Genomic DNA, 27,740 nt, shown 5'->3' on the forward strand with positions numbered 1-27,740 from the left:
CCTTTTCTAGAATGTTACGGAAGTAGTCAGTCGTTGTACCCAAAAGACATTTATGCGCCTTTGAAGATCCTGATCTTAATCCACAGTTTGTCGAATCGAGAGAAATTGTGAGATCGCAGAGATTGTTTGCCGTGTTTCTGTCACTAATAAATAAATTACGCACACTTGAAACTTCTACATAGACAACATTCCGAAGCAGAATCAAGAAACTACAACCCATTAAGTATGCAAATTTAGAAACGTGATTAGGTTCGCTATATTCGATAACATAATAACAACCAGTTGCGTTACATATGACAAAACGCGAGACCGTGTAACTGTTAAGTAGCAAATATCTGTGCTACGTGACGTGAAACGCTACGCGATGTGACAACTTTACTTTTCTAGTAGGTCCAGGAGGTTGTATTGAGTTCCTTCTGCTTGAACAAGTGTCTGCTGCCTACAAAACAATACTTTTAGCATGCAATACTAGGGAGCAACGATTAACAAAACATTTTCTTAACTGACCTCCTGACTATTTTATTCGAGGCACAAATGTGTACCTCGGATTTTTTTATCCGAGGTACACAATTTATTCTTCCAAACATTGCAACACGCAAAAAACACAACAATGTTAGACTCCAAGAGAGTTCAAATCAGTTTCAGCAATCGCAGCAGTAACATGAAATCTGCAGCTATACTACGTTACGTCCGATAAGCCAGGCTGTCCCAAAAAGTAGAAAGCGTTTGTGTAACGAAGAATTCCGCTGATTTTTTTGCCGTGCTGGAGCCCAGTACTTCCGACCCTGCGCAACAACTGTGGTACACAGCAGGAGAGTGAACCGACGACAACACCTACAGGACCGCTTTGTCACGACGGTATATCGTGTTCGTGTTCATGTCCAGGTGTGCGTGAAACCATTGCCGTTGTTTCTTTCTCGAAAAAGACTTTGGTGTTAAATCAAGCGTTCAGAGTTATGTTGTGAAGAGCGCGCAAAGTTCCGAAAACCATCGGTGGTGATTATTTGACTGCAATAACTTTTATCGCCATGTAACTCATAGCACACGTATAGGCGATGGGAAAACGCAATAACTACAGTTATTTAAACATTGCGTTCTGCAATTTAAAAGTACAAACTTGATACACGTCAATATGAAGTCAAATATTTTTTTCACTCATTTTTGTTGGAAAGCCTTTAGCTTAGTTTATTGTGTTCTTGGCATTTATTATGTGTTCTTGGCATTATATTAGTTGGAAACATTCAAATTAAAAAAACAATTACTTTAAAATGATTGTCATCACCGTGTTTCGTAAAGTAAATTTACTTACGATCAGCAGTTTGTCGGATGAAAGCGAAGGTTTTTGCAAACCCTTCGTGGCCGAGGACGGCACCAAATTCAATCAAGCGTGAAACCCGAAACATACTTTGGTTGTGCACTCACAAGCATAAGAATTGTAGGGTCTGGTGTACTTTTAGCACCACACCTAATATCTCAGCTATCCCTAGCACTACAAACCTGAAACTTCACACGAATGTTAAATGACACCTTACGAGTTACCATGCCAAAAATGACGTCATCACCTATGACGTAACGAAATTTACAACACTTCGAAGTTTACCTCTCTATACGCGCTACGCCCGTCAACGAACTGCAATAGCATACACCCAAAGGTACAACACCCACAAAACAAAAATATTGTTTGATGAAAATTTAAAACTCTCTCAAGTAACCTGCTTGCGTTGTGTGACTATTACTGATTTGTTAAATGCCTTCTTAAGCAAACACGCCAAAGAAGACCGTGGTTATTACGAAAAAACACAACAAACAACATGTACTATTTTTACCACGACAAATTGTCAGGCTCATAGAGCAAAAACCACTGGTCCAATAGTGTCCATTGTGGCATCATCAGAAAGGTCTGATCCCATACTTTACACCAAAGTTAGGTTTAAAGACATATTTCGATTGTGCGACACCTAGTGTCGTTTAGAACAAGGACGATTTACGAAACATTGTGACGTCACAAGCAAACTACTTATCGAATCGAAATTTGGAGCGATCGAAAGACATGTCCTTTGTGACAAAGCGTACCAAATTTCAGCTTGCAGCAGCCTTCACTTTTGAGTTGGGACCCCATCAAAGACCCCCAGTTATTTCGCTCGTATACACGCAAAAAGGCCGAAACCGAGCATGTGTACTTTTAGCACCACATATTCGATGGGTCGTAGCGTGGAAAGTAGAGACCCCATAGGGTCGGTTGATGCATCGTGTGGAAGGTCTATCTTTCTACTTTACCGTCCACCGAAATTCAAGTACCTACTGTGTTTGTGCGACACCTAGTGTCGTTTAGAACAAGGACGATTTACGAAACATTGTGACGTCACAAGCAAACTACTTATCGAATCGAAATTTGGAGCGATCGAAAGACATGTCCTTTGTGACAAAGCGTACCAAATTTCAGCTTGCAGCAGCCTTCACTTTTGAGTTGGGACCCCATCAAAAACCCCCAGTTATTTCGCTCGTATACACGCAAAAAGGCCGAAACCGAGCATGTGTACTTTTAGCACCACATATTCGATGGGTCGTAGCGTGAAAAGTAGAGACCCCATAGGGTCGGTTGATGCATCGTGTGGAAGGTCTATCTTTCTACTTTACCGTCCACCGAAATTCAAGTACCTACTGTGTTTGTGCGACACCTAGTGTCGTTTAGAACAAGGACGATTTACGAAACATTGTGACGTCACAAGCAAACTACTTATCGAATCGAAATTTGGAGCGATCGAAAGACATGTCCTTTGTGACAAAGCGTACCAAATTTCAGCTTGCAGCAGCCTTCACTTTTGAGTTGGGACCCCATCAAAGACCCCCAGTTATTTCGCTCGTATACACGCAAAAAGGCCGAAACCGACCATGTGTACTTTTAGCACCACATATTCGATGGGTCGTAGCGTGGAAAGTAGAGACCCCATAGGGTCGGTTGATGCATCGTGTGGAAGGTCTATCTTTCTACCGTCTCTTTAAAGACTACGTCAACATACGACGTAATTGAACAAAGCCACGATTTAATAAAGCAACACATCCACACCCTCTTAACGGTTTTCGCGTAAGAGCAATTGGTACCTCAAACCAACGAAATGACGCAACAGAAACATACCAACGGAACAACCAAAAATGCTTCTATGCATGGTTTAATGTCATATCGTAATACTTGTCATCATAAGACAGACTAGTTCAAACGGCAACGCTAGGTCGTTAGACGCCATCCAACGTGGGATGTATGTAGTCCATGCAGTCAACTCGTTATTACATTGGAGTTGACTGACACTTCTGTTGAATTAACATATTTCTAAAAAAATAGTCGATGATATTGGCTTACTTCAAACCAAACCTTAAATATTCGTAGTTCGTCAAAATTTATGTTTAAATCTTCACTGGCAGTTAAACAAATGCATGTCAGCCTTTCTATCACGTTGTAATTGCAACCTCTGTTGCAAATCATATTCGTTTCAGCTTACCCGGAAGCGTATCATTAATTTTCTTTCGGGTTTTATAATGAGGTAAATTACTGAGTCTAATTCGCAGCAAAGTATCGAATATTTTTATTATGATGGTTATGCTACGTACTCACAATAAACTATTACGTTGGCAATTTTCTACAGAGAGATATGATGTGTAGTTGATTGTGTAATTAAAGGTGACACCAAATCCTGTGACATCATTTGATGTAGAAATGTACGTAGTGGTTAGGTCTCATCATGTTTTGTGTTCATAACGTTTTCTTAACCTCACATGCCATCTTATGAAAAATGTTGTGCATTAAAAAAATATTTATTAAGCCTTGCAGTGCAAAACGTTTGTGAGGCTGGTGATAATCTTTGCAAATGAACAACCTCGAATAAATTTGACCTACGCCGTCCCTACGCACGAAACAATATTTTTCCTTAAAACCATTTTTAAGCATGAGCCTTGGGGTAAGAATTTGGTTATCTCCTTTCTTCAGGTTTCGAACTAATCAATCTTCCAATCTTTATTTACAGTTTTATTCTTACCAAGTGCCAATATAAAGACACAAGGCAGGCAATGTTAACTTCAATCCTTTTCACATAAGCAGTTTACGGCACAGCACTTGCAAACGCAAACGAACTTGGAGAGAAAATGGCCGCACCAATCAGGTGTGTGAAACAACGGTGTACAACATACATTGAAGACAAAGCACACTGGCGTTGATATGGTCAGACTTGGGCCAACGCCAGCAAACTGGACATAACACACAACACAACGACCAATTTGGGTTTCGTGACACAACAATATGACCTTTATGCATCAATTAGTTTTGTTTTGCAGCGCCAGTGTCGCAACAGTAATTTTCTGAATACATCAGTTAACAAATGAAGTTTAAGTGCATCAGTTAGAAACCAAAATAACATATAACAGTTCAAACACTATAGCTATCCAGTATGTAACTTAAAACGATAAAAGTATAGCATTACAGTATAAACCCTTGGTAAAACGTTTGAAAATACTACGTATTCCTAACACAACTACAGCAAACCAAGTGGGTGTTACAAAGTTTTACACTGGTCCATGATATTTGTACCAATTCCCTAAACTTTTATAAATTTGCGACGAATCTTCATCAGAAATTTTTAGTCCAATCATAAATTGTACAAAGCTTTCTCTGTCGCAGTTGTCCATCAGAAAGCGGCCTAACAGTTGTGTCGCCTGTAAATATAAAAGATAGCTAAGGAATCTTTCCTGGTCGGAAAATAGGATTGCTTACAAATTTGTACTTCTTGCCATCAAGTTTGGTAGCTGTTTCGGGTGAAATTCCCGGCATATCTTTAACAAGAACACCATTCAGCCTACTTTGTACAAATGTCTCCTCTTCAGATACACGCCTTCTGCGTGTGAATGTAAATAAAACACAGTGACATATTTTACAAACTTTACTATGTTATATTTTTCATCCGTATTTCCATTGTACTCCATTAAAATACGTACTTAAAATTTCTCCTCCACTCTTCAAAAGCCTTGCGAATTTTTTGTGCGGACGTTTTTTTAATACCACACTTGTCCAACAATTCTTCAAACTTTTGCTCCAACTGCTCAAATTTTTCAAACAGTTTCTCAGCCTGAAAATACAAATACACGGCAGTTGGTGAAATGAAAATCACCTAGAAACAGAAGCAAGCTTGCGTACCGTGTCAATCCCTGCATCTCTTAACTTCGCTCCCTTTTTATCGCCAATTTTCGGTACCTCTTCAATAGGACGTCCCGCCATTGGACGTCTGACAAAATCGTTGTACTGGTCGTTTTCGTCATTATTTAATGGTCCCATTTTTCTGAAACGTGCAAACAATGAAATAAATTGCAAAAACTACTACTGTTGTAATTTTCGAGCTTTCAGTAAGGAATTACATCAATGCAAAAAATGTCTTGCAAATAATAGGCTATATCGTACTAACATTGATCAAATAGGTTGTTTATTTACTAAATAACAATTCAAATGTGACACACAATAGAGTAAGTTCATTTATTGCTTTTGAGATTCTTAATACGTTGCTCAAGACACTTGGCCTTGTATAGTCCAGAACGCACACAAATGCAGATTTATACCAGACGCTGAATCAAGTAGAAAATTTAAATCTTTACGTTTTTTTGCCTCTGTGTAAGTTGAAATATATCTCGAAGGCCCAAAAGGTTTCATCGGCCCAGAACGGGTTTTTGAGATTCTGGTAGATTTTCCTACACTCAGTAATGAAGGTTTTTCGATTTCCACCCGATCCAAGATAATAATAATCAAAAAGTTCTTCAATCTGATGCAAAAGTTTGCAAAAATCAAGTCTACAATTGTATCAATTCAGAATGATATTTTAATTCTGTGAGCTGCAGACAGATTTGACTTTTAATGTCTCATCAAATTCAGCTTGGTGTGACTCTGTAGATATTCTTGCCGGCCATATGGCCTGCCAAAGACTTAAAAAAGACAAAGACCACTTTGTGGTGACTATGCAATCACCGTCGTCCGTTGGGCACCAAACTAAGTGCAATTTTAATATTTACCATTCAGCTCGATATTTAAAATAACACAAGAGTGTGATATGTGTTTGAACTTAAATTGTATGTGGCACGTAAAACTAAAGATGCATCCACCACAAACATATTTTTTTATAAGTTTTTCGCTCCTCCGTCAACTTATTAAAGTCGTAACTACACTGAAAGTTTTTGACTTAATTTAGCACACAACTGGAACGCAGGCAGAACGAAGGATTCAGACGGAGTTAGGCCTTTCTGCAGATCTCCCACAGCCTTTCGGCATCCGGCACGACGACAAACCTTTTTCATCGTTACTTGTTAAATACGTGTTAAGCGTTCGCACTTTACTGTGCAACCCAAAGACTCTGCCATTCAACTGGACCCGACATTTACAAACCAACTGACAAGCGCTTACGTACACAGAAGTGGAAGTTACTCGCCCAGTCACTTACGCGCCTCTTCGGTAATTTAAAGTTTCGCCGCGTGATATTGATAAATAAGTCTGCTCACGGAGTCCATTTAGTAGTCAACAGCTTGAACACGCATAGCAGACTTAGTTTCAGTTATGACAGCGGAGGGAAGTCGCGTCAAAAAAAGTATAGTTTAAAATATGGGAGAATGCCACAAAAAAAGTACAACAGCAACAACATTTCTCTCTACTTCTCTACTTCGGGGATGGTACGTTTCTTAGCTCGCTGACTTCGCATGACGTCATTGTGGGTGTGATGACATAACTTTAACCCCATCTTTGTGTTGACGTAATCCCATGTTTCTAACATATCTAGTTGAGAACTATATTGCAAAAAATATTTTATTGGTTGATTGTGGCTGATTTTTGTGTAATAATGAACTTGAACGATAACTAGTGATGTATACCGTATCGTTTAAGTAGGTTTAATTCAGATGAATTTATTGGATCATTTATAATGCAATGCGAACCCGTTGCGGTTACGCTACTGCCAGAAAAAATTAGTGGTATGACAGAATAATTGTCCATTACTATTCGAGTTTTTATGGTTTAAAGGTTGTTCTCAGCGGTCGTTGCCAGCCTGAGAAATGAATTATCTTTTGCGGGAGTGTACAAAATGACAATGCTTCAATGCATACTAATTGTGGAGCGAAGTCAACCCAACACGGGTCTGTGTCCAGCTCGAATAAACCGTTAGAATCTGGTTGTTGCCTTTGTTTACTTGATGTGCTCCTGTTGAATGCAAAGCGCCTAAAGCGGTTTTACAATGTTTTCCATTTCTACACGTAAGTCTAGTTGGCAGCTCTCGACGACTAAAGCGCCTTCTATGACGTCACGCAACAATAACCTCGGTTTCTCACGATTTCGTTCGAAACGGTTTATACGTAACTTTAATCAGCTGTATCTCAGAAACCTGTGGCCGTATCACACTATTTTTTCGCCTAAAATTATTAAAAGTTATGATCATTTCATAATTGAATTATTTTCATTTCGATTTTCCATGTCATATGCACTTTAGAAGTAATTTAACTTAATTTCGTCGTATTGTTATTTACAATAAAATGATCTACATCATATACGTGGTAGCAAAGTAATCTTTTGCTCATTGCGATTTCCATGTAAAAGGTTCATTATTCAGCGATGCTAGAACCAGTACGACAAAAAGAAACAACGTTGCTTTGAACACAAAATACCTTAATTTTTCTTTCTTTAAGTTCAACTGCATACTTTGCACCTATGCCGGGAACGTTTTCCCATATCATATCTGCCAAATCTGTTCTGAGAAATTTATCCCTCTGTAGATTCTAAAAAAAAGCTTCTTCGCCAAATACGAGCTTGAGGATAATCATAAATACCTACCATATCTTCGAATCGAGATGACAGGAGATCCAAATTCTACAAAAAAAAATTGCGTCAGATGTAGAAGTAAACTTGGTTGGACTTCGGCAGAAAAGTCCCTCAAATTACCATTTGGAAAAAAATATTTTTCTACACTGTAACCCACCCTATTTTGAAAATGCAAACCCACCCTATTTTGAAAATGCAACCCACCCTATTTTGAAAATGCAACCCACCCTATTTTGAAAATGCAACGCACCCTATTTGGTTGGTTTGACGTGCCCTATTTATTAGTAAAAACCGTTAAATTGTTGGATCTCTTGTTTTTGTGTTTCGTCGAAGCGTCATTGATTGAATTACAAACAGAACGGTTGGGACGAGAAATTAGTTTCACCCAAAACAATTAATCCACCCAAAACCTGATCAGTGACGCTATAAAGCGGTGGTTTTCAAACTGCGCTTGCTGACGCTATGTTGTAAAGTTTACAAGGACGTCACGTAACAAACTAAACTAACATAATTTAAAATATTTTTTTACTCTTTTGAAAGTCTAAGAGTGTTCATCAAATAGTTTAAAATATAAGATTTTTCCAAAGACCGAACTTACCTTTGGTAGTTGGTTTGAATTATCTGGTGAACTGGTGCCAGTCACCTGACAAATTGCATTTTTTATTGTTTTAATCGATGATTTGTGTCATAAATTAAACGTGCCTCATTTTTTTGGTTTAAGTTGCTGCTCTTCGCGTCGTTGCCAGTTCCAGAAGAAGCTGAAGATGCCATGGTTCTTGATAAGGGAATTACCTTGCTAGACAGTGGATTTTTTAATTTCAACTCTAATGTTGAGTGAGGTTGGATAATTATTATGAACAGCCAGGATCTAAAAATCATTTAAAGTTGCCTGTAAACGCAAGTTCAGATTGTGGTAAACAGTGAAGTCAAAATGTAAACAAGCGTTTTACCAAAACATCATGGGGTTGAACATAAACCTAAATCGTCACACAATCATCGTTTGGGGAATTTTAAGTAAAAAATATTACATAAAGTAATAACATTCTCTGACGCTCCGCTGCAATCCCGTTTGACCAAATGACTCTGCCCCGAGAACAGATCGCTATAGTTTGTTAGACGCGGCATGTTTTGTCGAAGCCATTGATCGAGAAATTATTGTGACTTTACCCTACTATCAGTTCGCAACATGACAATAAACGCTGGAACGCTGGGTCTAATAACTTAGTAAAAATACATCGCCACATTTGTTGCTAACCAGCACCACACCAACAAGGGCAATGCACCAAAAAAGAGAACGCAATAATGTAACAAAAGTTTGATGTAAAGGTCATTATTTAACAACTTAAATGCAAGGCGCCCTTTGATGTGATGGGGAGTAATTTGATTTATGGATTGGTTACCTCTGTGTTGTAGTACATAAGTATGACTTAATTGAACAAAGCTTTGCGGTATTAAAGAAACACATCCTCTTCCTTTCAACAGTTTTTGCGTGATTGCAATTTATACTAAGCCAACGAAATGAAGAAACAGAAACCAATCTAGACAGCAACCAAAAATGCTTCTACAGGGTTTCATGTCATAATGAAAATACATGACATCGTAATACTGGCTAGTCCAGTGGCATCCTGTCTTGAACTAACCTTACTCGTTATTAGATCATCAGAGCAAACAAGATTTTCGTTGTGAGTAGCTAGAGGTAGAGTTATCAACCCACAAATAAAAAAAATAAACAGGTTGACAAATGTACAAACGCATACGATTTTACAGCATCTATTCGTATAGGCTGTCAGAAAAAACACAGTGATACATAAAACTTCAAAACAAATTTATCTGACGCGATATTGTTTAGTGATAAAAATGACTCAAACTCGCGACTTATATATAGAAGTGATAACAAAGCTAATTCAACTGATTGTTTGTTAAACGCGTTATGTGTGTTGTTCCGGTAAAGCGTCACTGATCATATTGCAAACAGATCGTTGGGTCGAGAAACGAGTTTCACCCCAAACACAATAAACTTCCGTTTGCAACGGGATCGTTAACACCTCGAAAATGGTAGAAAAATTCGAACCAATCATTGTTACATTGTTGTCCTAAACGGTTTTCTTTGCTTTGTCAAGCGTCACACTGCTGGTCGTATTACATACAGAACCGTCCACCGCCAGTTTATCAGATGCTATTTTGTTGCAGACATGTACGACTTTCGCCCCTACACAATTCAGAACCGTTTGGAAGAGAAATGAGTTTCACCACAACGTAACTTGATCAGTAATTCCGTTTACATAACAAATTATAGCGAATTTGAATGCGCTTCGCTTAATCGCTCCTCTCGTTTTTTTGCGCAAGAGCTCAATCGCTCTCGCGGTCTATCCGATAGAAGGAGGTGTATTGAATTTGCTTCAATTTTACACCATTTCGAAAATAGATAAACAAAAGGGGTTGCAGGTGTGCGCTTTTGAATTTGTCGCATTGCATCAGGTAAACGACAAAATTATAAAAGATAAGTGCTTAACACTCGATTTAAAGTTGCTGTAACCGTTTACTTTTCATGCTATGTTGAGGAATCCAGCAGAGTAAAACGTTTTAGTCTAATTCTTCTCTTGTGTTGCCTGATATACTTCAAGACAACGACGCACACTTTTAGATGTTTGCCTATTTTATAACGTTTATCAGTGAGTAAAAACAACGAAAATCACACATGAAAACACATGCGAGTTGAAAATTAGATTGAAAGGTTTTAATTCGTCCTGAACACGACTGAAATGGGCTTAGACGAAAACGCACAAAAAATGCAAGAACATTCAAAATGTCGCAGCTGGCTGAACGAGAAAACGAATTTCACATCCTTGTATAAACCAAACCAGTGTGAAAAGGAACATCTGTTATTAAAATTTAGATTCAAACCAATCACCGTTACATTTTTGGACGCCATGTTTTGTGTTTCGTCGAAGCGTCATTGATCGTATTACTAACAGAACGGTTGGGACGGGAAATTGGGACAAAAAACCCTTAGTTAGTTATTAAATAAGTACGAAAAATAGCAGCGCTTGTAAAATTATTGGACGCAACTCGAGACGACATTTGTTATCGCTACAAAAAAATTTCGGTTATCTTAAACTCGGCTTTTCCTTTGCCAGCAAACTGGAAATAACACACAACACAATGACAAATTTGGCTTTCGTGACATAGAGAGGTCTGAGACAAAATGGCCGCGCCAGACAGCCGTGTGAAACAACGTTGTACAACATTCATTGAAGGCAAAGCACACTGGCGTTGACATGGTCAGACTTGGGCCAACGCCGGTCGCCATCAAACTGGAAATAACACACAACACAATGACCAATTTGGCTTTCGTGACATAGCAATATGGCCTTTAAGCATCAATTAGTTTAGTTAATTATGAATTTGTTGCAGTACCGTCCGAATCCGGACAACCCAAAGGTGGTTGCTGAACCGCCTATCCGAGTGGTAGCGCTTAGTTTAGGCATAGAGTTCCCAGGTGAACCTCACTTTAGAGTTTAGGGTCCTTGACCTTTAAAAGGCATTAGCCTTGAGGCTAGAATTTGGTAATCTCCTTTCTTCTGGTTTCGAACTAATCAATCTTCCAATTTGTACATACAATTTTATTCTTACCAAGTGCCAGTATGAAGACACAAGGCAGGCAATGTTAACTTCAATCTTTTTCACATAAGCAGTTTACTTGGCAAACGATAGAGTATAGAATAGAATGCCAGGCACAGCACTTGCAAACGCAAACGATGGTCAGAGACAAAATGGCCGCGCCAGACAGCCGTATGAAACAACGTTGTACAACATACATTAAAGGCAAAGCACACTGGCGTTGACATGGTCAGATTTGGGCCAACGCCAGTCGCCATCAAACTGGAAATAACACACAACACAATGACCAATTTGGCTTTCGTGACATAGCAATATGACCTTTATGCATCAATTAGTTTTGTTAATTATGGATTTGTTGCAGTACCGTCCGAATCTGGACAACCCAAAGGTGGTTGCTGAACCGCCTATCCGAGTGGTAGCGTTTAGTTTAGGCATAGAGTTCCTAGGTGAACCTCACTTTAGAGTTTAGGGTGCTTGAACTTTAAAAGGCATCAGCCTTGAGGCTAGAATTTGGCAATCTCCTTTCTTCTGGTTTCGAACTAATCAATCTTCCAATTTGTACATACAATTTTATTCTTACCAAGTGCCAGTATGAAGACACAAGGCAGGCAATGTTAACTTCAATCCTTTTCACATAAGCAGTTTACTTGGCAAACGATAGAGTATAGAATAGAATGCCAGGCACAGCACTTGGAAACGCAAACGATGGTCAGAGACAAAATGGCCGCGCCAGACAGCCGTGTGAATCAACGTTGTACAACATACATTGAAGGCAAAGCACACTGGCGTTGACATGGTCAGACTTGGGCCAACGCCAGTCTCCATCAAACTGGAAATAACACACAACACAATGACCAATTTGGCTTTCGTGACATAGCAATATGACCTTTATACATTAATAGGTTTTGGTAATTATGAATTTGTTGCAGTACCGTCCGAATCCGGACAACCCAAAGGTGGTTGCTGAACCGCCTATCCGAGTGGTAGCGTTTAGTTTAGGTATAGAGTTCCCAGGTGAACCTCACTTTAGAGTTTAGGGTTCTTGACCTTTAAAAGGCATTAGCCTTGAGGCTAGAATTTGGCAATCTCCTTTCTTCTGGTTTCGAACTAATCAATCTTCCAATTTGTATTTACAGTTTTATTCTTACCAAGTGCCAACATGAAGACACAAGGCAGGCAATGTTAACTTCAATCCTTTTCACATAAGCAGTTTACTTGGCAAACGATAGAGTATAGTATAGTATAGAATGCCAGGCACAGCACTTGCAAACGCAAACGATGGTCAGACAAAATGGCCGCGCCAGACAGCCGTATGAAACAACGTTGTACAACATACATTGAAGGCAAAGCACACTGGCGTTGACATGGTCAGACTTGGGCCAACGCCAGTCGCCATCAAACTGGAAATAACACACAACACAATGACCAATTTGGCTTTCGTGACATAGCAATGTGACCTTTTTGCATCAATTAGTTTTGTTAATTATGAATTTGTTGCAGTACCGTCCGAATCCGGACAACCCAAAGGTGGTTGCTGAACCGCCTATCCGAGTGGTAGCGTTTAGTTTAGGCATAGAGTTCCTAGGTGAACCTCACTTTAGAGTTTAAGGTCCTTGACCTTTAAAAGGCATTAGCCTTGAGGCTAGAATTTGGCAATCTCCTTTCTTCTGGTTTCGAACTAATCAATCTTCCAATTTGTACATACAATTTTATTCTTACCAAGTGCCAGTATGAAGACACAAGGCAGGCAATGTTAACTTCAATCCTTTTCACATAAGCAGTTTACTTGGCAAACGATAGAGTATAGAATAGAATTCCAGGCACAGCACTTGCAAACGCAAACGATGGTCAGAGACAAAATGGCCGCGCCAGACAGCCGTGTGAAACAACGTTGTACAACATACATTGAAAGCAAAGCACACTGGCGTTGACATGGTCAGACTTGGGCCAACGCCAGTCGCCATCAAACTGGAAATAACACACAACACAATGACCAATTTGGCTTTCGTGGCGTAGCAATATGACCTTTTTGCATCAATTAGTTTTGTTAATTATGAATTTGTTGCAGTACCGTCCGAATCCGGACAACCCAAAGGTGGTTGCTGAACCGCCTATCCGAGTGGTAGCGTTTAGTTTAGGTATAGAGTTCCCAGGTGAACCTCACTTTAGAGTTTAGGGTTCTTGACCTTTAAAAGGCATTAGCCTTGAGGCTAGAATTTGGCAATCTCCTTTCTTCTGGTTTCGAACTAATCAATCTTCCAATTTGTATTTACAGTTTTATTCTTACCAAGTGCCAACATGAAGACACAAGGCAGGCAATGTTAACTTCAATCCTTTTCACATAAGCAGTTTACTTGGCAAACGATAGAGTATAGTATAGTATAGAATGCCAGGCACAGCACTTGCAAACGCAAACGATGGTCAGACAAAATGGCCGCGCCAGACAGCCGTATGAAACAACGTTGTACAACATACATTGAAGGCAAAGCACACTGGCGTTGACATGGTCAGACTTGGGCCAACGCCAGTCGCCATCAAACTGGAAATAACACACAACACAATGACCAATTTGGCTTTCGTGACATAGCAATGTGACCTTTTTGCATCAATTAGTTTTGTTAATTATGAATTTGTTGCAGTACCGTCCGAATCCGGACAACCCAAAGGTGGTTGCTGAACCGCCTATCCGAGTGGTAGCGTTTAGTTTAGGCATAGAGTTCCTAGGTGAACCTCACTTTAGAGTTTAAGGTCCTTGACCTTTAAAAGGCATTAGCCTTGAGGCTAGAATTTGGCAATCTCCTTTCTTCTGGTTTCGAACTAATCAATCTTCCAATTTGTACATACAATTTTATTCTTACCAAGTGCCAGTATGAAGACACAAGGCAGGCAATGTTAACTTCAATCCTTTTCACATAAGCAGTTTACTTGGCAAACGATAGAGTATAGAATAGAATTCCAGGCACAGCACTTGCAAACGCAAACGATGGTCAGAGACAAAATGGCCGCGCCAGACAGCCGTGTGAAACAACGTTGTACAACATACATTGAAAGCAAAGCACACTGGCGTTGACATGGTCAGACTTGGGCCAACGCCAGTCGCCATCAAACTGGAAATAACACACAACACAATGACCAATTTGGCTTTCGTGGCGTAGCAATATGACCTTTTTGCATCAATTAGTTTTGTTAATTATGAATTTGTTGCAGTACCGTCCGAATCCGGACAACCCAAAGGTGGTTGCTGAACCGCCTATCCGAGTGGTAGCGTTTAGTTTAGGCATAGAGTTCCTAGGTGAACCTCACTTTAGAGTTTAGGGTGCTTGAACTTTAAAAGGCATCAGCCTTGAGGCTAGAATTTGGCAATCTCCTTTCTTCTGGTTTCGAACTAATCATGTAACAGCGAAAAGTTGCCCCTTAACGTTTATTTCATATTTTTTGCCAATAGAAATCTTGCATGTTTTAACACAAGATTTAAACGATCCGTTTGGCCCGTCGTATGTGTCAAACTAGTAACAATTTGTATCTGTTTTAAGTAGCAATAATCCTTATTATTTTCTATTTGAATTAAAGGAATTAGGAGTTAAATTAACCGAACAATTTATAACACGCGGTGAAGTTTCTTAAAGTCACAAGTATTCGGTGAGTGTTTACAATGGCGTCTCATTGCTTCAGTTAGTAACTCTTTTTCTGTTTCTTGTGGAAAACGCATGTATGCATATGTATCTACACATGTATCTGTGCTCTCAAGTCGATCAATATATCCTTGATGATAGTACATGTTGTTTGAGATTCTTATAGTTGACTAGTTTTCGCCGCCAAGACAGCAGTGAATATGCTGTTAAACACAGTGACTGTTTTAAACAAAAATACGGCAGTCACAAATCAATCTTCCAATTTGTATTTACAATTTTATTCTTACCAAGTGCCAACATGAAGACACAAGGCAGGCAATGTTAACTTCAATCCTTTTCACATAAGCAGTTTACTTGGCAAACGATAAAGTATAGAATAGAATTCCAGGCACAGCACTTGCAAACGCAAATGATGGTCGGAGACAAAATGGCCGCGCCAGACAGCCTTGTGAAACAACGTTGTACAACATACATTGAAGGCCGCATCTCACAATTAAATCCTAAAATTTGAGTTTTACAAGTCATTTGTCATTGTGCACCTGGTTACAGTTTTCTCTTGTGGTGTACAAACAGCCCCGGGGCGGCCCCAAGACAGTTACAAGACATCTAATTCTTAATGAATTGTGTAGAGGAGGGTTGGTGGCTTCACTTAATCGCAAATGGAGGGTACTTTCTGTGATTCATTTTTTCACAAAACAAACCTACACTTTTTTCTGCTTTTTAGGCCAAAATAATGGCCAACAGAGGGGCAAAATGCCCCCGGGGGAGCAGTTAAAGTAGTTATTTCGATTATAAATTTGGCCAGAATTCCTAGGCAAGGGTCGGCACTAACAGAAAATCACAAATTGACCATACTTTCTGTGATTCATTTTTTCACAAAATCAACCTCAATATTTGGGTAGTTTTTTAGCTACATGTTCAACAGCACCCTCTACCAATTTACTGCCTGACTAATAACCCTGAAAACCATAGTAAAACTGCCCCAAACACGCTGAAAATCGCCCTGGCAACAGCCTGTGCATCTGCGCTCATTCAAACAAAACACTGGCGCCCATGCATGACCCATTGCATTGTTACACATAATTTTACTCTGTTACGCAGGAGTTCGAGAAGGCCATTTCCCAACCGGGAAAGTCTTTTCTATAGAAATACAGAGATGCGGCCTGAAGGCAAAGCACACTGGCGTTGACATGGTCAATCTTGGGCCAACGCCAGTCGCCATCAAACTGGAAATAACACACAACACAATGACCAATTTGGCTTTCGTGACATAGCAATATGAACTTTATGCATCAATTAGTTTTGTTAATTATGAATTTGTTGCAGTACCGTCCGAATCTGGGCAACCCAAAGGTGGTTGCTGAACCGCTCGAGACGACATTTGGGGTCGCTATGAAAAATTCTCGGCTTTTCGTTTGTTTGCTTGAAAAGGCGGTTTGGTGTTTGACACGCTCCGTTGCAACCCACGTGAGCAGCGCATGTGGTGGAACTAATTTCACGACCCAACGGTTTTCTGAAGGTCATACACAACATATCCCTGGGGGAAAATCACCTCTTGGCCTGATTGTAAAAAACGACTTCTGCTGATATGAAAATCTTGTCTTACAACTTGTCGCATGTCATCTCAAGTAAAATAGAACACGAAAACATGGTGTCATTTCATCAACATCATGGGGGTGTAAAATATAGTTACAGCAGTTGAATAGTTACTGTTCTTGTTGATCATGTTTAGTTTGAGATAAAATGAAGTGAAATTAAGCTCCTTGTGTTGTAAATGTTTTCACTGCTTATTTAGTTTAACAAATTTTCACCTCAGCTTGTTTTCATTGTTTTCAGGTAACGATATAACATTTCTAAGGCAAAGATAAGATGTATGACCTTTAGGAAACAATTGGATCGAGAAATTAGTTTCACTCAACGCGTTAGCCAGCAACGTAGCATTAATAGTGAAACTACAAAGTCTGCAGTGCCTTGACATGTTGAAAATACATGATTTAAATATAAACCAGCTTTACTGTTAAAGCCACGTTACTGCTTGATACGCTCTGTTGCAACACAAGTAAGCAACACGTTGGGTGAAAGTAATTTCTTGACTCAAAAGGAAAAAAATGTGATAGTTGCTGACGGAAGCTGTAACAGATCGAGAAAAACCCCAAATTACATCACAACATAAATCGCTTGATGGACTCAAGCAAAATATACGTCGCAATGACGTTTCCACAAATACGCCCACTTTAACCCTTACGCTCTACCATACGCTGTCACTTATAACCTGAATTAGAAAAAACCTCAACCTGAATTGTCTTCGTTGCATGTTTTTAGTGTTTTACCACCTGCTGTGGTCGGAGGTCGGACTAGCACGAAAACAAGTATTGCACAATTTTATCGTCATATCTCTTTATCGCCTCTAACGGTTACCTGCGATTTCTATGACAGCTCGTTAGTGTGGCCAAGCGACATTACATATGCGTGGCTGTCACACGAAAGACTGGCTGAAGGACTTACTTTTTATCACTCTTACGGATTTTGATAAAGGTAAGTGGTTTCGCCTCTCACGCCATCGTTCACTTTTGATTGGCTGTGTGGAGTAAATGACGTATGCCACTACATAATTTGGGTGCTTTGAAACTGAAAACAGCAAATTATTATCCCAATACGAACGTACAAGTGTCCCCTTATCAATGCATGTCAGCCGACAAAGCAGAATGCTACACTGCAAATAAAATATTCCTATATCAACCAAAATGTTTTGATAGAATATTCCAAGCTAGAATGTAAACACCCAAACGGCTAAAAAGCACCAATTTTTTGTGAAAAGGAAATAAAATTTCCGCCGCACTTAAATTGTTTTAAATGTATTATTTAATACATCAACAGCTACCAATACAAGGGTTTAAACACAAGCATTTTGACAGAAAGTAGCTTAGAGAAACGCTTACCATTGGCACAAACTGCACATCCTTTTACTAACACCTAGAGAGTCGGATATAAAAAGTTTTGCCTCCTAGGGCGCGGTATGGAACTATTTGGAAATTTCATTACCCAAGTCTTGTTTTGCCACAATTATTCAAAGCGCTTGAGGGGATAGATAAGTGTGCTGTAGTTTATAAAATATTCCAGCGCTTCTGACATTGTTGGACGCGACTCGAGACGACATTTGGTGTCGCCAATGACAACTTTTTGGCTGTTTAACTATAATTGGCTTTAAATGGTCTTGTGGGGATTATATTTTTAAAAAGCAATGACATGAGAAACTATCAACGACAATGTCAATCAACTTTATCATGTTCATCTACATGGTGGTTGCTTATTTTCTTATATACAAGCGAAGCAACCGCATGAAAGGATGCAGAAGCACTGATGTTAGCACCAGGAGGCAGAAGAGAATCACCAGGTTGATTTTGACCGATTTTTGTTGCTGGATTCCAACATATGTCTTAAGTCTAGGAGGAGTGAAGATGCCAGGAGACCCTATTGAATGATCCTTGGTATATCCTGACCCAAGATCTGAACATTTTGTGCATAGTTACGTTACAATGTAGACGAGTTTTCAAAACTTAAACAAACCGAAAAATGCTTTGAGATTCTGAAATTACAAAATTTGTTCCTCGGTGTTTTGTTCAATAGTTTCTATGGCATAATGTTTTCCTTTCGCAATTTACGCTTGTCCTACTGCAACAATATCAAACAATGCGCATTTATATGACATGATTATGCAAACATATGAACTCTTGCCGTTACACTGTCAACTAGGTACAGAAGCGGTCCAACATCAGTCTCGCTTGTGTTGCATACGTATTCCATCTTCAATACAGATATGACAATGCAGCTGATTGTTGTGATTGGGTTGACATGTCTTACGTAACTTCCTGGTACGTAAGTTGAAGCACGTGGGCGAAATCACTACGCCAAACGATCCAAAGTATTCGTCATGTAATACAGGTGTTATTCAAAGTGGTGCTTATTGTTGAGAATTAGTTGCAATTATCAAAGTTTCGGAGGACAACACTTTTCGGCATTTAGTGAGGTGTAGTATTTATAGTTGGCGTGCAGACGAAATATTTGTGATTTTATTCATAATTTTGTTACCAAAAAGTGATGTAACAAGAATATAGCAATAACAATTATGCGTTAACCACAGAGGAGGCTTACTGAAAAAAAAAGAAGTACTAAGCTTTGCAATTGGCAGAAATGAAACCGGACATAGACGTTGCTACAAATTCCTAATGTACAACACTTTGTTCTGTTGATAAAGTGATAGTTAGCGAAATCAATCGGCGAAGTACTCTTCCAACATTTATGGGTTATTGTACTTAATCGTGCAATAACAGACACTGACAAACTACGGCCTGCAAACCAAATCTTGACTGCCCGTAGTTGGTATAAATTAGTGTCACTTAAGAAAACTGTAGTTTAAATGCAATTTTGTTGTTTTGCTACTTGGTGGTTAGTGTTAATTATTGCTATTAATATTATACGGTAAATTCATAAATTACACTGCAAACGCTTATTAACAACTTATCCTGGTGTTCCCATTCGCTCGCCGGTCACATTTTTATTATTTTGTGGCTAGCGGGTTTGTCCTTTTAGTGTAAACAAACTTTGTGCAAATTTGTTTTGCGAGCCAAACATGCGCGGAATCAATGCGTTGCATCATTTTGCAAAGATTAAAGTTCCACAACTTGTGACTTTCAACATGCGTCATGCGCATAAAGGTATTTGGAATAAAATATATATTTATGGCTTTTATATTGGTGTGAAAATGTAACAATGTGACTGGTTTTTGTCAAAATTTTTTTACATTTAGCTTCACTTTGGGATGACATGAAGGGAAAAAATACAAGAAAAGTAAACGTTTCACCAACTTCTCAAGAATATCACAAAGTTCTTTACAAGTTTACTCAAACTTTGAAATTAAATGCAGTTACGGTAAAAATCTATTATTGATGTTTTTTCAAGATAAGCAAAGTTTAGTTACAGTTGACGCAAAACAAATACCAATGATATGAAAGAGTTATAATCACACAAAATTACCTTACCAATACATTTAATTTTATTTGTAGCTGGCCAGAATACAAAACATTACTCTGTGGAACCAGTTTCAAGAACAGAAAAAGAAGATTGCGAAAAAAGTACCAAACCAACCTGTAACCCGCGAACTCTTCCATGGAACTGATGCTGCTACCAGTGAAATAATTTTGAAAGACATTTTTGACAGAAGTCATGCAAAAATTGGTAGGATTCGAGGTCAAAAGTACAGTTCGTGTGTTTTTACATAAAATAACCGGTAGAGGCACTCATTTCTAATTATTCATAAAATAGTTTTAAATAGTATTCAAATTGTATATTCAAGTTTCAAAACAAATTGCTTGTAGGAAAGTTTGGAAAAGGAGTTTACTTTGCTACGACCGCAAAATATTCAAACGAGTTTACAAATGAAGATTCACAAGGGAACAGATGCATGTTCTTGGCTGAAGTAATTACTGGAACTTACTGCCCAGGTAGTAGAGATTCAAGTACAGTCCCGATACAAGAAGACAATCGCCCATTCGACAGTGTTGTATACCGAATTAATAATCCCACCAGTTTTGCAATTTTTCGTGATTTCTCTGCTTATCCTTTGTATTTGCTTACTTATAAAGTATAACTTTGCAACGCTGCACGTTAGTCTTTGTATCAAAAACTGGTCTGTTAATGTTGCTTTTCACTATCATAATTTCATTCATTGATCATGAAAGCTGAAAGTCGCAGAATATCGTTTGCAAATTCTGTACGATTTTTGTAGAACTGTATTATCCCTGTTATAGGTTAGTAGGACACACAGACAAACGATTGTTAATTTTCGCAAATTGTGTAGTTGAAAACTTATTGTTTTGGAATATGTTGGATAATTTTAAACAGAGAAGCCAAAGCTATTATGCTGTTAAGCATTCTGAGCAGACTTTTCGAACACAACTGCGTTCATCATCAGTGCGTTGTAGGAATAAGCTACAACCAAGAAAGCACTGAGGTAGGCAGGTAACTGAACGGACAAAAACAACGCAACAACACTCCTGTGCCATATTACGTGACATCAGTTACACCAGGAGGTCTCGGCAGTGACGTCATCATTTCGGATGATTTTGTAGCCTATACCTAAATTGCACTGATGATGAAAGTAATTGTGTACGAAACGGTTGCTCAGAATGCTAAACAGTATAATAGTAACCGTGACCAAAGTGATTAACGAAAGCGCCTCCTTGAAGTTATTATATATGCGCTGTTTTGCAAAGCGCCAGTTAAAAACTAATCTTACTCATCACATGACCACCTATGAAACCAATAAAATGAAGTGACGTAATAATGTCAACAACGACAGTTGATTAAAAACACAGCACACAACGCCAAAGTGACACAAATGTAATTTATCAACAACATGAGAGCGTAAAATTTATTCACAGAATTTTAAATAGTTACTGAAATGAAGTCAATTGAAATAATGCACCCTATGCTCTAAATATTTTCGCTGTTCTTTTTTCACATACTAGTTTTAAATGTCAGAAAAACAAACAATGCAAGCATAAGTTGTATGATCTTTATGAAACTGTTGAGTCGAGAAATTAGTTTCACCTAACGAGCAGCTCACTTCTGTGGCAACCGAGCGTGTGAAACAGAAACGTAGAATTAATACAGAGAAGCTAGTTCAACTGCAAAGTCAGTGGTGGGTTGACATGAAAAAACTTGATTTAAATTGACCATCTTAGCTGTAAATCGCCGTAGCTGCTAGTTTTAGAGACGCTACGTGGATGACACATTCGTGGTCGCGCAACGGAATGACGTGCAGTCGCTGCTCCAGCATGAAAACTGTATCGAACCGAACACATAGTTTACAATGGAGCGGTAGTAGGGGGGGGGGGGGCGAGTTATCCTTTTTAGATGTTCATGTTCGAAGAGAAGAGCAGGGGACTCTATTAACAAGGGTGCACCGCAAGCCCACACACTCCAACAGGTATCTTTCGTTTCGTTCCGCGCACCCGATCGCACACATGAGGGCGGTATGACGCTCATTGTATACTCCGGCCAAATTGCTAATAACAGGTGACGCTGAAGAACAACAAGAGGTGGGTTTCGTTGGTGAAGCGTTATCCCCGCTCCTTTCTCCGGCTAAATCGTGGCTTAAGGCGGTGTTGTGGTGAGGGGCAACTATAGGATAGGGTTTTCTTACGGTGATTTTGGAACGCGAGTCCAACAGGTACAAGAGGATGTTTTTTTTAAATGCGTTTGCGTTGTCACTCAGTGACAAAAAACAAACCCTGTTTCCCCCAGTGTACACACACTTGTTATAGGCAATTCTGCCCTTGCACCTCGTGCACTCCAAAAACAATGATAATCCGTATTGGTTACTGTTAATTGTAGTGTAGATGTGTCCGCCCAGCCTCTCCTTATTGTTCTTCATTTCTTTCTTTTTACTGTGGCGTTTTTTCTCAGTTTGTGCGCCTCAAAATTGTCCACGTTGTATTGTTCACATTTTCTGCAGGAGGCATGACAACCGAAACGTGAGCCATATTGCAGCAAAAAAATGGCTGGCTGTGTCAGTATTGATTTAGTTTGCATTCATGTCTCCCCACCTCATCATTACGTGTTGTAATCGAGATGAAAGTTAGACAAAAATATGTTTTCAAAATCCTTGCAGACTTTATTGTGATGTCTAAAACTTCTCGATCAAGTATATATGGATTAAATTTGTATTTTCCTGGAAATTCGAAAATGATTATTTTTAGGGTTGGCAACTGCATGGCCAAACTTGAGTCTACGCGATCAGAAATGGGTTTACTGGAAACTACACACATTAACACAAGGGCAGGCATAGCACCAGTGACGAACAATGTGACCTTTTTGCGACCTTATATTACTAATTAAAAAAATCTGAAATTGACACAGCTTCGAGACACAAAACCAGTCTTGGTGACTATAACAGAAATACAAGTCGCCATCAAGTCGTTATCTTTCTTAATTTTTCCTTACCCCAAAGCCAACTGAAACGATGATATTTAAAAACAAACGGGTCTGATGAGTCTATTTCTGGATGTACAATTATCGCTATTACCTTTAAAAAAGAGCTGTCTTTTGAAAAGAAACTGCAAGTTTCAAAAAACTTGTATACATGACACTGCAACGATCAACGTAGTACGCGACGCTTCACTTTCTGCGAATTATGAGTCGTAAAACCTAACAAGCATGTGTTATTGAGTGCCAGGTCCAGTACTTGCAAAGCACGTTAGAAAAGGAAATGCATAACTAGCGGAGTGTGTAAACATCTTTTGGTTCAAACAACTTGGAAAATTCATAAAGTCCGGTAATGTTTGTTTGCAGCGACTTCTTCCTGCCACTTGTCACAAGTTACTGGCGTAGATCAAGTAGTGACGTAGATCAAGCTCCAAACTGACAACGGCGCTGTACAAAAGTTCAAAACCGGCCAATCTTCGTATTTGGCAAAAGTTCCGTGGTTTGGCAGTTGACATCAGACTGGACCCACAATTTTTTATTGTCTCCATGTCCTCTTTCTTCCGCTTCTGTTGTATTATGAAAGTGCACCTTCCACACTGATAGCATCTTAGTTCACTCGCGGCACCAATTTGCAACATCGGATTTTCTTAAATTATGACTGATGAGGACCGAGACAGGAAACGTTAAAAAAACTATGATCTTTTTAAGTTTAACATAGAATCGTTGACGTGGAGGCATGTAAAATATATACAGCAGTAAAACAGTAGAAAGATAGTGCCATTGCCAGCGAAGTGTGGAAACTGAACTTAAAAACACAACAGTTTACGAAAGCGTTAGCACGGTCGTCGCCAGTGACGAAACATTACAGTTATTTTGCTCCCGTTTATGATAGTCCCTACCGTATTAACTCGATTGTAAGCCGCCCTCGGTTATGAGCCGCACGTAAATGTTAAAGGCAAAGTTAGGTGCCCTACAATAACAATTGTCGTTTAAAATTGTTAGGTACGCTGATAACTGTGTGTGATAAAATGTATTGGCAAGGCAGAGCGTATTAAAGGTGAATTTCATTGAAATTCAGAGCCGCAGACAAATTATCGGCGTGACATTAAATAATTCACGCCGCCCTTGAATATTAGCCGCCCTCGAATATTAGCCGCACAAACGGTAGGATAAAAAACTTTATAAGCCGCGGGATACAATCGAGTAAATACGGTTCTCAGTTTGAACTATAAAATGAAGAAGAAACAGGCATAATAGCATTCTTCAAATGAGTTTAAATATATATGAAAAGGATTTTTTTCGGATTATCAGCATGGACTAAAGCTACATTTACAAATGACACGACACCCATTTCGCCAAACCGTTGTAAATTGCCACTGCGTAGCAATTTGCAATCTGTAGAGATTTCATGTGGGAAACGAAAGCGTTCATATCTTCATTATGTAGTAAATAATACCCGAGTAACTGCGATGCCTGAGTAGAAGATATGTCTTGATTATATTTTTCAATGAATACACTCATATAACTCACCTTTGTGTATCCGCCACTCGCTAACAGACCGGCATTAACAGGACCGACTCCAGGTAAACTGAGTACGGAAGCTCCCATTATTGGTCTTTGAACAAAAGTGGTGTGAACGCGACTGTTCGTTGCCATTTATATTCTGTTCCAAGTCAATATATATCAGTGAAATATTTGGTTGAGTTAAAGAGGCATCATCATGCTTCTGCCTTTAAAAAGAAATAGTTAGCTTTATTTCAGGGAAAGCAGTGATAAAGAAAAAGGGAAACCGCGTCATAATATGTCGCAAAAATGTACTAATACAAAATATAGTCAAAGTACATTTCTTAACGGTCAACAACACACGCGTTCTTGTAAAGCCCATCTAAGAGGAATTGTTTCCCAAATATAGGCCTAAACCGTTTTTTATTTCAAGTATGGCTAAATGTAATGTCTTGGCATACAAAGTAAAAATTCAGTTCAGTGAACGTCATTGTTTAAAAGTATAAGGGAAATATTTGTTGTAGACAAAACGTGATCGCTTGTGTTGTTATGTGAAAAATGTATCACAAAGTCATTTTCACGTTGCTAATACCAAATCCTTATCCAGTAAAACGACAAACGTCCTGGATGATGTGTAACAACAAGATTGGTTGAAAATTTCCAGAATTAATGATTGACCAACGAACGGCAAGATCACAAAACGTCTCCGATCAACACCGTTATTTAATCGGGTTGGTGGAGGGCCAGAGGTTGGATTGCAACACGGCAATAAATCACAGCGTGCCTGGACAACAAACTCTCTGTACCCATAGAGTCTGTTTGAAAAACATCCGCAACAAGAAATTAACATTATTAACCTTCCAAATTACATATTCTGACCATATTGCACAGTCAAAACTTAAATTTATTTTGAAAAAAGTCATTTCTTCCTGCTATAGCTGCTGCAACCAACCTCTCAATTGCGATGACGAGTTGGTCGGTATCATAGCAATTAATTTTTTGCGCCATGTTGTCCGACAAAACTTGCAATGACCCATACACTGGGGAACAACACGTTAAAAACATATCCTGGCAACGCTTCACTGAAGGCAGTTTGTCACTTTTGTTCTGGCGCGCTTTGATTTATTGCATATAGTGTTGCAATTTAACATACGCCCTCCACAAAGTGATCGGTGCCGTTTTAATAACTCGATGTTTGTTGGTTAATCATTAATTCTGAAACATTGGAAAACAACATGTTGCAATAAATAGTGCAACACTTCGCTTGTTTTGAAAACTTGAAAGTACCATGAGTTTCACAGCTCATTTGGACTGTCCTATTTCGTTTACGCCAAACTTCACAAGTCATTTCAAGTTTTTGAATGAATTTACATAGTGTCGTAATATCAGCATTTTCACGCGATGTGTGCTGGTTAGGTGAAGATTCCAGGACAAATGTTCGTTAAAACACAGCTTTTGGTTCTAAACGTTTTTCGTTCTTGACCCAAAAAAAGCCACTGTAATGATTGCAGTGGTATAAGAAGCAGGCGCTTCAAAATTACTACCGTGTTTTCTAATTTTACACAAAATTACGAAACTTTTATCAAAACCATTGGTGAACACTCGCGGCACTACTGACACAGTTAAAGAAACCTTGGTCTATTGTGCGTAGTTACTGATTGAATATAAAGTTACAAAACGTTTGTTAAACTATAGCAAAAAGGGCCACAAAACACACGTGAGAATAAACGTAATAAACCACCAGAGAATTGCTTTTTTACATATTGCCCGCATCCAAGTCCTGTGTTTATCTTCAATTTAATTCTAAACGTTTACATATCAGTAAATTACTTAAACTCCTTATTAAAATATGCTGACACAAATATTACGTTGTTATTGCTGCCATACGTGACAATTTTGCAACGTACTGATATATCCTAGTTCAATAGTAAACGAACCTTCGGTAAACATAAGTCCACGTTTAACTGTGCCAATTTTTTTGCAAATTTAGCGCAACAATCGATACATCACTCAAACCAAATGCAGATCACCAATATTGGTGTGTCACTACACTGTTCCTTATCTATTTAGTAACGAAAAGTGTTTGGTCCGCGCAAGAATTTAAAGCTAGATACAAAATATGAGAGACAAAACCACTGCGCACAACACCTTACCGTAAGGAAAAGTTGGACCAACTGTGGGCAACGGCGGTTGGTTTTCAACAATAACCTTCTTTAGCAACGACGTTATGATGAATGCGGATCACTTGGTTAAAAGACTCGGACAAAAGGTTCGTGGCGTCAAAGACAGGTGGTATGTTGACATAAGCCCGGCTCTACCTTTGCGGTATTTAGAATCTATTTAGACAAGTCCATACCTGAGCAGCGTTTGCAAGAGATATCTCCACCCTGCCATTGGTATTCATCGTATGTTGTTTTTATTTCGTGAGAAGAGTGACACGCGAAACTCGCAACTTTCTAGCGTTCGGAAAAATATTTCCACCCTACCATTGGTATTCATCGTATGTTGTTTTTATTTCGTGAGAAGAGTGACACGCGAAACTTGCAACTATCTAGCGTTCGGAAAAATATTTCCACCCTACCATTGGTATTCATCGTATGTTGCTTTCATATCGTGAGAAGAGTGACACGCGAAACTCGCAACGAACAAATAATCCTTGTTTTAACGTTGAATAACTTTTATACCTGTATAACTTTTATACATGTATAACACTTATACATGTCTCAAATTCGAAATGTTTTAATATACATGAAATATGAAATTGGGAAATTAATGTTCATACTGACATCATTGGGACGTTTAGGTTGAAAACATTCGTGTGTAAGAAACATGGCATGTTGGACACGCTCCGTTGCAACCCATGTAAGTTGCGCATGGGGTGACAATTATTTCTCGACCCAATGGTTTTCTGAAGGTCATAAGGGCCACAATATACCCACCTATAGAGAAAACCTCATCTCTCGGCCTGATCGCAAAAAACGCCTACTGCTGATATGAAAATCTTGTCTCAAAACTTGTCGCATGTCATCTCAAGTAAAACAGAACACGAAAAAATGGTGTAATTTTATCAACATCATGGGGGTGTAAAATATAGTTACAGCAGTTGAATAGTTACTGTTCTTGTTGATCATGTTTAATTTGAGATAAAATGAATTGAAATAATG

General features: G+C 38.9%; 3 protein-coding genes across 3 annotated transcripts; 1 reads left to right on the forward strand and 2 right to left on the reverse strand.

Moving 5' to 3' along the window:
• Window positions 1-4,005: 4,005 nt before the first annotated feature.
• On the reverse strand, window positions 4,006-8,719 carry LOC145902100 (uncharacterized). Its single transcript, XM_082989963.1, has 9 exons — window positions 8,537-8,719; window positions 8,433-8,477; window positions 7,847-7,882; window positions 7,681-7,791; window positions 5,635-5,798; window positions 5,183-5,324; window positions 4,984-5,114; window positions 4,763-4,883; window positions 4,006-4,704 (listed from the first exon to the last, which is right to left on the reverse strand). Exons 1-9 carry the CDS (start codon window positions 8,711-8,713, stop codon window positions 4,555-4,557), a joined length of 1,077 nt encoding a protein of 358 aa, XP_082846089.1. The 5' UTR covers window positions 8,714-8,719; the 3' UTR covers window positions 4,006-4,554.
• Window positions 8,720-19,665: 10,946 nt separating this feature from the next.
• On the forward strand, window positions 19,666-20,734 carry LOC145887686 (protein mono-ADP-ribosyltransferase PARP15-like). Its single transcript, XM_082978861.1, has 4 exons — window positions 19,666-19,802; window positions 19,895-20,016; window positions 20,151-20,322; window positions 20,463-20,734. Exons 1-4 carry the CDS (start codon window positions 19,718-19,720, stop codon window positions 20,732-20,734), a joined length of 651 nt encoding a protein of 216 aa, XP_082834987.1. The 5' UTR covers window positions 19,666-19,717.
• Window positions 20,735-23,147: 2,413 nt separating this feature from the next.
• LOC145910552 (barrier-to-autointegration factor-like) lies at window positions 23,148-24,797 on the reverse strand. Its single transcript, XM_082997720.1, has 2 exons — window positions 24,604-24,797; window positions 23,148-24,546 (listed from the first exon to the last, which is right to left on the reverse strand). Exons 1-2 carry the CDS (start codon window positions 24,727-24,729, stop codon window positions 24,403-24,405), a joined length of 270 nt encoding a protein of 89 aa, XP_082853846.1. The 5' UTR covers window positions 24,730-24,797; the 3' UTR covers window positions 23,148-24,402.
• Window positions 24,798-27,740: the final 2,943 nt, after the last annotated feature.

Source organism: Ascidia mentula, chromosome 1 (assembly GCF_947561715.1).
Source record: "Ascidia mentula chromosome 1, kaAscMent1.1, whole genome shotgun sequence".
Taxonomy (NCBI): Eukaryota; Metazoa; Chordata; class Ascidiacea; order Phlebobranchia; family Ascidiidae; genus Ascidia; species Ascidia mentula.

Coding starts and splice junctions, on each gene's coding strand:
- LOC145902100 (XM_082989963.1), bottom strand. CDS start 8,713: ATGATTTTTAGATCCTGGCTGTTCATAATAATTATCCAACCTCACTCA. Junction 8,478..8,536: donor ACTTAAACCAAAAAAATGAG/GCACGTTTAATT, acceptor GCAATTTGTCAG/GTGACTGGCACCAGTTCACC. Junction 5,115..5,182: donor GAGATGCAGGGATTGACACG/GTACGCAAGCTT, acceptor TTGTATTTTCAG/GCTGAGAAACTGTTTGAAAA.
- LOC145887686 (XM_082978861.1), top strand. CDS start 19,718: ATGCGCGGAATCAATGCGTTGCATCATTTTGCAAAGATTAAAGTTCCA. Junction 20,017..20,150: donor TGAAATTAAATGCAGTTACG/GTAAAAATCTAT, acceptor TTTTATTTGTAG/CTGGCCAGAATACAAAACAT. Junction 20,323..20,462: donor CAGAAGTCATGCAAAAATTG/GTAGGATTCGAG, acceptor AATTGCTTGTAG/GAAAGTTTGGAAAAGGAGTT.
- LOC145910552 (XM_082997720.1), bottom strand. CDS start 24,729: ATGGCAACGAACAGTCGCGTTCACACCACTTTTGTTCAAAGACCAATA. Junction 24,547..24,603: donor CGAGTGGCGGATACACAAAG/GTGAGTTATATG, acceptor TCTTCTACTCAG/GCATCGCAGTTACTCGGGTA.